Raw genomic sequence first — 12758 nt, 5'->3', positions numbered from 1 at the left:
GTAGAACAATTAGTGTTGCGGCAGAAAAATCTGGAAGAATTTCAAGAAAAGTATGGGAATTTTTATCAAAGAACATTACCAGTTAACAAAGGGCTCATTGCAGAACAAGGCAAAACATTCTGGTTTGTGGGTTGAAATGAGCAAATAATAAATTATTTAATTACTGTATATACTTGTGTATAAGCCAATTTTTTTATGGAAAAATTTGTTCAAGTTGAGGGGGAGGGGTCGGGTTATACTTGAGTCAGTTTTTGATCAGAAAATATCGATCCCACAATCAGTAGTCATTTTTGTAGTAGTGTTCGAGAAACCGGCATTATTGGTACGAGATATGTTCAAACCCCACCGAACTGATAGTGTCAAAGCCGAGGCAAAGAAATCAAAAACATCATTGACTTTGATACCCAGTGGGCTAACAAGCGTCGATTGTACAGCCTTTAGATGTGAGCATCAACAAGTCTTTGAAAGACTATGTGAGGGATTTATGGATCGAATGGATGAGTTCCGATGATAAAGACACCACAAAAAAAGTGGTACCTTGAAGAAACCTAACATTGACCTAGTGTGCCAATGGGTACATGAGGTGTGGAATTGTGTTTCCACTGAAATTATCACCCGATCTTTGAAAAAATGTTGCATCAGCAATATGATGGATGGAACTGAAGATGATATCCTCTTTGAAAGTGACAATGGTGTTAAGACAGCCCAGATGAAGATAAAAACGAAGATGCCGCACTCTATGATGATCTGATGAATTATGATGAGCTTGGAGACTCAGAAGAAACGGATTAAAAACTTTGAATCATTTTCTATTGTAAATTTCCGCAAGCCATTCATTTTGCATGAAAATATAAGAATTTTTTTTCTCTGAAATACATGGATTTTTTTGGGTCGGCTTATACATGGGTTTTTAATTTATTGCGGTTTTGGTGGTCCTGAAGTGGGGGGGGGGGGGTGTCTGCTTACACAAGAGTATATACAGTAATTTCAAGTTTAGACTAGCGGTCCTCAACCCTTTTTTTTGACTCGCAGAGCCCTTTTCAGTATATAATCTATATGGTGGGGCCCGTAGACCTCTGTTATTTAACAAATTTACAGATTTAATTCATTTTCTCTGAGCAGCTGCGGTTGAGAACCACTGGTTTAGGAAATTTCATTGTTAAATCATAGAAATGTTTCCATAGGAAATCATTAGGAAGAAGTTTCACTTGCACTGAAGCAGTTTTTATTCAATACCAGAAGGTGGTAGATACGACTACAACAATTAAAAGAAACTATAAAACAGCAAAATAACAACTCAAACACAGTCATTGAAATAGAAATGAGCACTACACATATAAAATTTTTAACATTACTCACATCTTCCAGTACAAGGTCATAGTGGCAATGAGTAGGTGCATGAGTATTCTTCAAGTAGGTCTCTATATCCTTGAATTCATCATCTTGTTTCGAAAGCACCTCAATATCAGTCTTCAGCTGCTGATAGTGATGATCAACAGGATCTTTCTGCGAATCGCCACTGCTTGCGTCACTTAGCAACTTATAGGCACACTCAATGTCTAATAGTGAGTCCAGCATTGCGGTTTTAGATTTTATGATGGCTTCACTATCCAGCAGAGGTGGTTTTTCCAAACCGAAATCATGAGGAATAAGAGTATAGAAACGATTTGATGCATCCAATATCTTTACTTGCTGTTGCTTATTATTAGCAGAGTCTGATGAAACCTCAAGTATCTGCAAAATATAAATTTACTAATGTTCTTCAAAAGTTCAGTAAATTCAATTTAAAAACCTAAAGACAATCCTTCTCTGAATCAGCAATCTAATTGTGAATAACTATGCATTCTGAAAGGTCATTGAGACCAAATTAACTTCAGATTAACATTTTTTACAGAGTGCTTTTATTCATGAGGGCTCTCTCTTCCTTAAAGTAAGTACCTGGTCGCGACTCAAATACGGTGCAGGTCTTCCGTCCTTCGACGTACAACAAGGTGTCATTCTACATCAACTGAATGGAAAGCATTCTATTGACAAGATTGTTTCTTTTGTAATGGATGAATGATTTTATTATGATGTGCTTAGGACTTGCATGAAGTTGCTTACTAATTTCTATAATTAATAAATTTCAAGTCAAATGGTGTTTATGTTGGTAAAACATCTATCATTCTACATCAGCAATTAGGGGGCATAGAATTCAAGGCATTATACAGAAACTAATTGTTGTTTTTTAATCAAGAAGCCTAGCGTTCTATTTTAATGCATTGCAAATAGGGGAGAGTATGGAAGTACAGCACACATCACAAAAATATAGTGAAACTTCAATTAACAAGCTTAGTTCATTTCGCCAACATGCTCATTATTCGAATCAAACTTCCCCAAAGGAAATAATAGAAACCTGGAGAATTTACCACACTACAATCCACAATTATTTATTCACATAAAAATGACTAATAAAAATGGCATTCAATCAATAATTAAATCACAATAATCATACATAATACAATAAAATGTACATTATATAAATAACACCATAAATAAACATACAATATGATATAATCTTTACAAATTAACTTACTCTAAACAATGAGAGAGAGAACAACTATCATCTAAGACAATTTACAGATGCACTGTTGTTTGCAAATTTATTTTTTTACATGACTTTAAAAGGAACCTTATCTAATGACACTTGCTTTTGCCTTTTTTTTTTCCAGTTTTTTCGTAAATAGGAAATTGTACTATCGTTGGACAGATTTATTGCTCCCGCAATGCTACAGCTTTATTTGGGTGGTTCTTTTCTACAGAGTTTTGCACAGATTCCCAAATTCTACATATCTCTCTAATCTAATTTTATGTGAGGGACTTTTTACTTCTCTCTTCTTCAGATGAAATACCATCCATAAACCACTCTTGTCCACTCTTGCTGTTGCGTGCAAAAACGATCCATCACTTCATCCACTGCCAACTGCTTGACATTTTTCAACACTAGTTCTTGAATGTCATCCTCATGCACCTCCAGTCCATGGTCTTCAAGCACACAATCTCTTCGACAAGTATTGGCGCCAGTTCATGAGCTAGCCCCCTCAAAATCATGTTCAACAATGAAATCAGCCCCCAGTTTTCAGAATTTAAAAGAAAAATTCAAGAGCACATACGCATGACTGCAATGCTACAACGGGGAGATTACTTACAATTCCATAACATGTGTGTTATGGAATTGTGGGAGCAAGGAAATGCTGTCTATATTTGGTTTTATTTTGTCACAGCCATCAGCGGGTCTCTGAATTATTTTTTTATGCCAATTTGCAAAATTGTTCTACTTATTTTAACTGGACTACAAATGTAAAAAGTTGGGAAATGAAGAACACAGATCTAATTTACTCAAAAAAAAGTTTAAAAAAATAGAAGAACTCACATTTTGAAGTTCAGTTAGAATCTCGTATGCTTTCATTATCTGTTTCTTGGATAACTTACCCAAGGGCATCTTTTCTAAATCAATCTACAAAAAGATGAATTCCATGAATTTCATGAGAGAAAAATATCAATTCAAAATTTTACATAATTAAAATGTATAATTTTATGATTCCGGTATCATGAAATGGGTTCTACAAACATAACCTGTTTGCCTACTAAAGATGTACTAGAAAAATAGAATTTAGAATGAAGACATTAATAAAACAATGATTCAGAGAATTTTGCTATTTTTAAAGTAGTATCTCTGAACAAGTGATTTAAAGAAAAACTGGTCAAAAAAACTTCATGGATCTCCTAGCAATAGTTTTCTCAGAGCAAGAAACAATTTAAATCAATATTTTATATATTATTTTAATTGTTTTGTGCCAGAATAACTCCTCACTGTAGGTACATGGTGAAGGCATCCTTTGATTTCTCATCAGTATCCAAAAGTTCCTTGAACAAACAGAAATTTGAAATTAAATCACTTTGGACCAATGATTCCCTATCTGTGGTTTCAGTATCCTTTATGTATACGATAGACCATTCAAGAGAAACATGGGAAATCAGCAACTAAAGAATCTTAGTTTTGTAGTTTTCTGACGAGTTTTTTCTTTTGGATATTTCTATTTCCATGTTCAATATAATAGTAAAATTATGATTTTTTCTTTAACTTTGGGCTATCCAAAAAATTCTTTAAAAAAATTGAATAGTTTCAATGGGTGATTGAAATCGGAAACTACGGGAATTCATGAAAATTTAAATCCACAGAGTTTGGCAGTTTAAACGATTACAAGTAGTGTGGCAAACTCAGGGTTCCCACTCAAAAAATTAGAAAAAGGGTAAAAAAAAAACCTGTAAAATTTGTTTTCATAGCACTATTTCCGTATCCCGTAAGAATAACTCGAGTCAAATCAAAATGACAGAAATGACTTAGTTACAAAAACAATTTTTTTCCAAAATAGGGTATTAACTACTTTTTTTGGAGTCTTCCACAGTCCAGTCTGTCAACCCTCTTCGACAATGCACACAACAAATCATGAAGACGAAGTTTTTAAGAATGACACTCTTTCGGAACCACTTTAAAAAGCACAGTGCAAAATCAGGGTTCATACAAAATTTTCAAAATGAAAAGTAAGGAGTTTTTAAGGACTTTTTAAGGAGTTTCAAGCAGTTTTTAAGGAGTTTCAAGCAGTTTTTAAGGACTTTTTAAGGAGTTTCAAGCAGTTTTTAAGGAGTCATGGCAAACTTCATAACTTACAAGTTTTACAGCAAAAAAAGGGGCGGGGCACATATGCAAATTTATTTTTAATTTGCAAACATATTTTCCCTCTTCTCAAAAATATGGATGTAGAAGTGGTTCAAAAATTACAAGTTTTGATTTGTTACCCCGCATCGTAAGAATTCATAAAATAATCAATCCACATACATGCTTTCTGTTGTCACCAAAGTGTTCTAAAACCTTCAAGTATTAGTCAAAAATATAACTCATAACAGCATTACATAAATTCTAAAAATTCTAAAAATGATATTCATTCCCCCTCCAATTATTCAAAATAAAAACCACAGCCAACAAATATTTTTCTTACAAAATTATTTATATTTGCAGCAACTCTTCAGGGTTCATACAAAATTTTCAAAATGAAAAGTAAGGAGTTTTTAAGGTGCAATGGGGCCACGCCCCCTCCGAAAAAAAAATTGCACCACTAGACAATAAAAGAAGCCCACAGAAAAACAAAGGAAGCCCACATGTGAATTGATTTTCATTTAAATGTCTTTTTTCTTTAATTTCTATTTCAATGTTTCCAAGATTTCAACTTTCAGAATAAAGGGTATGATGGGTAGGAATTTCAGCTGAAAAGGAAGAGATATGCAGTGACTGTATGCGCGAGTAACAAGCGACAAGAGAACACAAATTCGAACAGTAACAGAGCATGATGATCAAGATTAGGTATTGAGAAGTGTAGTAAGAAAGAAGAGAGAGTATATAGTATTAAAATGATTTAAAGAAATCGGAAGTGATGTACTGAGTTTGCAATAAATTTTGTTTTTATCTTGCTTGAGCTGTGGTCACTTCTGCCAGAGAAAGATACAAATACAACGCCACAACAGGCAAAAGCCCCAACAAGGTGGCTGAGAAAAAGATGCCCATAAAAATTCCCCTCTCTCCCCCCGGAAATCACTCACTCAAAAAATCTGGGAATGTGCCGCGGGCCGCTCAATTGAAGTAAGAATTTGCCACGAGCCACTTAATTCATCTGTAAGTGTACCGGCGCCACTTGAGACAGGCCACACTTAGGCCATGTGTTGAGCACATGTATGCTTTAAAATAAGGGGCTGTTCAAGTATTACGTCAGCAAATTTTCAGCAATTTTTGACTCGCCCCTCTTGTCAGAAAAAGTCAGCAAAACTCTCACCCTCCCCCTGTCAGTCAGCACTCTGCCCCCTTCCTCCTAACACTTATTGGTGGAATCTGAATTGGGGGCTTCCCCCCAGATGATCAAAAATTTTTTTTTATTAACCCACAAAATATTTTTTAAAAGAATTGTAAAGATATTTGGTACAATTTCGAAACAAAATATCTTTATATGTTATTATAATCAATTTTTGTTAATTTCAATGCTATTTGAAGGCTAAGAACTCAAAATTGCTCAAGAAATTCATTGCAACCCTACCTCTCTAAGCCCTTGACCCATGGTAAACATTCGGCCTGTGCAAACCAAATGTGGCCCTGGCGTTATGATGTGGCCTGTCCCTAAATCTATTTTTGTAACAATGAACCAAGTGACACATTTACAGATCGGTTAAGTGACTCGTGGCACAATTCCAGACCATTTAAGCGATCTGTGGCACATTAAGCGATCCCTTGAGTGACATGTGACAAAGTTTTAGAGCATTGGTCCTGCCACCAGAGCGGTTCTACATCACTCAAGTTATCCGCGGCACATTCCCAGATTACTTAAGTGATCTGCTGCATAATCACGGATCACTTCTATGACGTGTGGCACAGCTCCAGAGCATTTGGATCCGCTAAGTATTTGAAGATCACTAGAGTGGCTATGTAGGGGACTCAATAGGGAGAATGTTAGTTCAGGTGCCCACAAACTAGTGAAAAGTTTTACTCGTTGTTCGCACACCGAGTAAGACGCCATTAAGAACATTTCATATTTTTTATAAAGGGTGGTTGATGACGTAAGAATCATCCAAACCCCCCCCCCCATCATCAAGTCAGCAAATCGAAAATTCCCCATCCATGCTGACGTAACACTTGAATGACCCCTAACATAAAGATACCCGAAAGTTATTTTCTGAAGGTTAAAAAAAGTGGGTTCAGTTATAGCGGCTGATCGGCTCGTCCCCCCCCCCCCTCCTGTAAAACCAGACGTGGCTCGGGCTGTCACTTTTAAAAGCCAGTTTTACTAGCAGGTTTTCTATGCTGCGCGCAATGTGAATCCCCCAGCGAGACACAGCGTCTATTCATCAATATGAAAAGCAGTACGACTGTTTTCCTACAGAGCGCAATACGGCTCACGACAGCGCTTTACGGCAGCGCTTTGATTGGCAGACTGTGTAACGTGCCGATGATCCCCGGCGTAAAAGTCCGTAGTCGCCGTCACGTGATCTGTTGTCATAAATGTTACTAGTCTGCAGCTGTTGTCGTATGGCGACGATCAAGGCCGATCGTGATGTCCGCCTGCGATCGCATGCAAATAAGGTGACCTTGAAGCCGATTGGCTTGATCAGACACGTGCGGTCGGGTGTTTTTCCTTTAAATACCGCCGTACGTTGTAACAGGTCTGATTCTGCGTTCATCTAATCTTGTTCTATTCAACTGAAGCCCTCTAGTAGGACGGTTCACCGTCTTGCTACCGTATCCATTGGCCTTAAGCTGATTTGTTAAAATGCAATAATTTACATTGTTTGAATCCGTTTTCCGGCAGGTCCGGAATCAAAAATATTAAATAATCTTCACAGTCAAAGTTCTTCATTGCTGATCAAGGTGGTCTGGCCCTCAACCAAGAGGCCCCCCGGAGCTGAGCAAGGTGGTTCGGCCCTCAACAGAGAGGCCCCCTGAAGCTGATCAAGGTGGTCCGGCCCTCAACCGAGAGGCCCCCCCCCCGGAGCTGAGCAAGGTGGTCCGGCCCTCAACCGAGAGGCCCCCAGGAACTGATCAAGGTGTTCCGGCTCTCAACCGAGAAAACTTCTCTGATATTTACGGGAAAAGCTAACAACATCGGATGTCCAATCACTATACAAGTTGACTGTTGATGATCAATTGGTGAGCCAGTATCTTTACTGTTAACGTCAAATAGAGGGCTCCACGTTATACTAATCCATTGTTAAAATTGACTAACCCTATAATTAATTTCAATAAATAATATTTCATGCGAAAGTTTATTTGCAATCATTTTCCACTTGTCGTTTGCCACTTTATTACTGGATATTTCGAACCGGGCAAGCAACTCCCATAAGGGACGTTACAACTGCTTCTGGAGGAGTTAAGCGTCGAGTGCCGCGCGTTTCAATGATCTGCCCTTCATTTTCATGTTGTGTCTCTTCCCTTTAAACCGGAGCATGCAGCCGATAGAGTAGATGACGCCAGGGTCATATACTATATAGCTGTCCTGAGCCGATGCGTCACGCTTGGAAAACGCAAATGCGTAACGTCATTATGTAACTCATTTCTGCCGACACGAAATGATCCAGTTAGGTTCACGCGGCGCAAAAAGCCTACTCCTAGGAAAACCTGGCTTCAGGGATGAACGCTCGTTACAGGATCCCAGGAGAGATAAACACATTGTCTCTCTCATGGAATCTCTTGTGTGTGGATAGAGCCTGTTCCTTTTTTTTTTTGCCTTTTTATTTACGGCAACCAATCTGCGAAACAGATTCGCTTTCCCCACTGGACTTCAGTTTTTAGCACTTTAAGGCGCGGCGGCGAAAAGATACGCTTGTAGTCGTCCCTCACTCCAGTGGAACTGAAATTTTTTTTTTCCTTCCTTCTTTTTCGGTAGCGAGTTGTCATGTGAATAAAACATGTCAAAAAAACTGCGGAAAGCAGTGACATTTTGCGGTTTCTCAGAATTTTCGTAGTGAGATATTGGCTGTAAGCAAATGGGAAGGAGGGATAAAATAGGAATAGTAGGAGAGAATTGCGGTAAAAAAAAAAAGGCAATTGCGGTGAAAGTAGGAAAATAGTAGGAAAAATAGGAAAGCTGCGAGGTCTGCACTCAGTATACTGCGTAATATAGGAGGTTCGAGACATTGTTTCGCCGCATAAGTAAAAACTTTCTCACCACTGGGCATGGGGGAATTTTCAGCTACTGGTTCAGCGGAGTGATGTCGTTCTACGGACCATCGATTTCCAATGCTGACCAGTTTGTGACATAGGCAGGAAAACACGTCATAACTAGCGATTTGGTAAAAAATCATATTTTTAGAAGCAAAAGCGTATAATCGTATTAATTTACTAAACACGACAAAATCGTAACGGTTGGCAGGTATGTACAACCATTGGATGTTCCAATCCCATCCCCTGCTTTGACATTTCCTATTACAAAGGGAGAGGGCTTTTTTTTTCTCTTTTCTTCCTCTTTATATTTGGGGGAAAGCCTCCTCTTATTTTTCTAGGCAATGCTATTCATCACCATGGGGAATACCTATTCTAAGAAAGATCATCCCTTCAGAGGAAAAAAAAAAGGACTTTTTCAGGTGCGGCTGCAAAAAGTAAGAAGTTATAAGGGCCCTTCCAGAGGGAAATGAAAAGTTAGGAGTTTTTAAGGAGTGTGTAAGGATGTGGGAACCCTGAAAATGTGTAAATTATAAGGTCTGATATAAATAGGTCAAGGTGGACTGGATGGTTTTACTGCGCTGTCCATCCCCTTTTTTAAAAGGATTTGTTTAAATTTTAGTGTTCAATGCCAGTGCAATAGTTTTTGAAAAACAAAACACTTTCATTTCTAGCTCTTTGCTGAGCATTGTATATATCATTTATGCCTCTGTATGCCCTAAAAATACAGAAGACAACTAATGTTATTGGGTATCATAAGAGTCACAAAACCTAGAATAGGCCTATGTACTGCTTTGTTATGCAAACTGTTGTTTCACCTATACACAAAATGTGTGCCATAATTTTGAATGATGAATGTTAGTTGCTGTATAATTAATAGTCTAAACCAGGCAGAAGTTTTAATCACTATTCTACGTGTTGAAACCTCAAACTAAGCAAATGAAAAATTAATAAACTACAAATGGTCCACATACACCTCCCTCCAAATAACTTTAAAATGATACAATTTCTGATTTGGCTGAATCATTAATAGCAATCTACCACATTTGTATTATTTGGCATTATATAAATGATTCCCTCCTCAATTAAAATAAATTATACAAATTTTGTTGATAGGTTTTGATGGAAAAGTAGGACAAAACCAAGAAAGCAGGACATTTTACCAAAAAGTAAGATAAGTATGACAAGTGGGAGCCCTGCAAACTGAAATTCAAGGCCATTTAGAGAAGAAAATAATCAAGACAACCATAGAGTCATCATATAGAATTTAGAAAAAGCAGAAGCCTTACCTAAGTTTTATGAAATGTATCAATTTTAACCAAAATAGCATTATACAGGGTGCACAGAAAAGTCCTTTAAAATCTGAAATAACTTTCTAACAAAAAGAGCTACAGTATACAACTTGGATAATGGCATCGTGAAGTACCGCTGCTCAATCAGATGCAACAAACTTGCACCACACAAAAAATAATACATGGAGGTATAAAAATTGAAATCTGAGCCTAAGAAATGTCCATTAATAGAATTTTGAGTCCTTTTACTGTACAGAAAGAAATTAACCTTGTGGAACTTTGAAATCTGCTAAGATATCAATGATTAAAATTTTTGATTTTTGCCACTTTAAACAATCATTTCCTTTCAAGCTTCCCATTCAAGCAAACAAAAACAAAGAATTCACAATTAGATACATCAAAGAATTTCCATCAAAATATTATGGGGGTAAATTTCTTTTGGTACAATAGTAACAAATTTTATTAATTTACTAATTAACATTTCGTAAGCCGTATAAAAATTTCAATTTTCAAACAAAATTCATGAAAATTCACATTTTTATATCCTATCCCCTATAATGCTTTACGTGCTACTGTCTACTGCATCTGATTGGGCATACCCACTTTACTATACCATTCACCAGTTTTACAGTAGTATTTTTCTATTGGTTATCAAGTTATTTCAGAGTTGACGATATTTAATTATGAAGATTTAATTATGAAGTTACGACTAAATTTTGCATTACCTCGAACTCTGTGAGTGCTTGCTTCATTGCATTGACATCAAAGATCAAACAAATTAGTTCTTGAACTTTCTTATTAAGATTTGATGACTTTCCTGGTTTCAACTTGTTGATTATGTCTACGTTATCCTGAGCAACAGAACAAAAATGGTTAAAAAATTACAAAGAAAATTAGAGTATACCAGTGCAGTACAGAACATCTGGCAACAAATATCAGCTGATGATTCATAAACTATAAATTCTCACTACCGAGTGCAACAGACCTCACACAATTCTACTCGGGAGAAAAAATTATTGAAATGCCAGTTTCTCACAATTTGGAACCTGAAGATACACAGCATGCATAGTTAGGTTCCACAATAATTCAGATACAACCATCTATTTGGAAGTAAATAAGTCTAAATTACAGCTGATGCTGTTATAGCAACACCTCACACTATAGCGACAATTCCATTATAACAACCGGTAGGCTAAATACAAATATAAGGCCACAGTACAGGCAAAATGCCCAACGAGGTTGCTGATAAAAAGATGCTGTTGACAAATATGGATGTCATATATTTCTAAAATACAGCAACCCGATTAAAAATACAATCTCAAAAACTAAAGACTATAAACACATAAAATATAATACAATGCCCATAAAAAATATTTCCGGTTGTCTTATTTAAGTATGGATAGCTTCTCGATTTACCCCAACATGCTGATCATATTTCTTATTTAAACATGTCCATTGTGTTAGAATTTACTACCTTCAGGGGCAAGCTATTCCGTTTATAAAAAATCCTATAAGAGAAATTCCTTGTGACACAGTGACCTAGAATTGTCCCTTACCAATTGATACTGATTTCCCCTTTTCAAAGCAGTCAATTGACTGTAGTAATAATTCATGGTCCATCCTGTTTATCCCATTTGAAAATTAAAAACACTTAGATCATATTTCCTCCCCCTTCCGACACCCGCGTTCCTCCAATGTAAACATATTCAAGAAATCAAGTCTTTCTTCATAGCTCAGTAAGAGTTCCACTTGTGGCACTTGTCCAATCAGAAAATTCCATGTTCACCATAACCTGTTGTAACCTATCTCTCAACCACGATTCTATCCAATTCGACAAGTTGCCCCCAATACCATGTTGGACCCAAGTGAATGACTTCTGAAATCGAGATAAACATCAACATTTTGGCACTCACCTAAAGCCTTAGTTACATGATCATAGAAACAAATGAGGTTGGTTACACATGACTTGGCCTTTCTGAGCCCATGCTGATTATCCGACAATACATTATTCTTGTCCACCAATTGCCTTTTGATAATAATTTCCAAAATTTGAGAGGGATTTCGTCAAACTCACTGGACGATAACTGAACACTGCTTCTCTACCCTTCTTAAATATTGGAATTGAAACCATAATACCAAGCTACAATCTCTTGAGATGACACCCTCAGCAACAATACTCCTGTAAATCTGTGTGACTGGCCGCTAAACTTCATTAGCACATATATTATTTTGAAGATTTAGGACCTCCACATCTTCCACTTGAATATCATTGAGGAATTTTTATTACCCCATGCAACACCTTTACACTGACTATCACTTTGTCTATTTAAAACTGACGTGCCTACATTGCTCCCTACCCTAGACCCTCCTATCGAGAGGGGGCCAACTATTTCCTCATACCCATTATTTGAGTACTTGAAAAATGATTTTAGATCAGAGCAAATATTACCTGCCAACCTAGATTCAACTTCCTTTTTGCTATTCTTATCACTTTCTTCAATGTCCTCCTTTTATCAGTAAACAAAGACAAGTCACTTTGTCCACTTTTACGCTCTCTGAATGCTCTTTTCTTTTCACGATAAAGATTACACAGGCTATCTGTGAACCAGAGAGGGTGAGATGAATACTCTTTTCACAGACAAAGGACATGACATCATGCAAAACAGAGGACAGCTTTGTACAATTTCAACTTCCCTTTTGACTTACCACCCTGACTGATTCCAACC

General features: G+C 36.9%; 1 protein-coding gene across 1 annotated transcript in view; it reads right to left on the bottom strand.

The window, feature by feature from the left end:
• The window catches only part of Parp1 (Poly-(ADP-ribose) polymerase), a 68871-nt gene that overhangs the window by 11226 nt on the left and 44887 nt on the right, over positions 1 to 12758 (bottom strand). The window contains exons 16-18 of the mRNA XM_089245632.1: positions 10758 to 10883; positions 3413 to 3496; positions 1360 to 1734 (exon numbers count right to left, since the gene is read on the bottom strand). Of these exons, the coding sequence (XP_089101758.1) occupies positions 1360 to 1734; positions 3413 to 3496; positions 10758 to 10883 (585 nt within the window). The remainder of the gene's footprint in view (positions 1 to 1359; positions 1735 to 3412; positions 3497 to 10757; positions 10884 to 12758) is intronic.

Source organism: Pholcus phalangioides, unplaced genomic scaffold (assembly GCF_987345545.1).
Source record: "Pholcus phalangioides strain wild (caught in Gottingen) unplaced genomic scaffold, Ppha-v1.0 ptg000016l_1, whole genome shotgun sequence".
Classification (NCBI taxonomy): domain Eukaryota; kingdom Metazoa; phylum Arthropoda; class Arachnida; order Araneae; family Pholcidae; genus Pholcus; species Pholcus phalangioides.
Note: the sequence above shows the minus strand (reverse complement) of the source record. Positions and strands in the feature narration are given on the sequence as shown.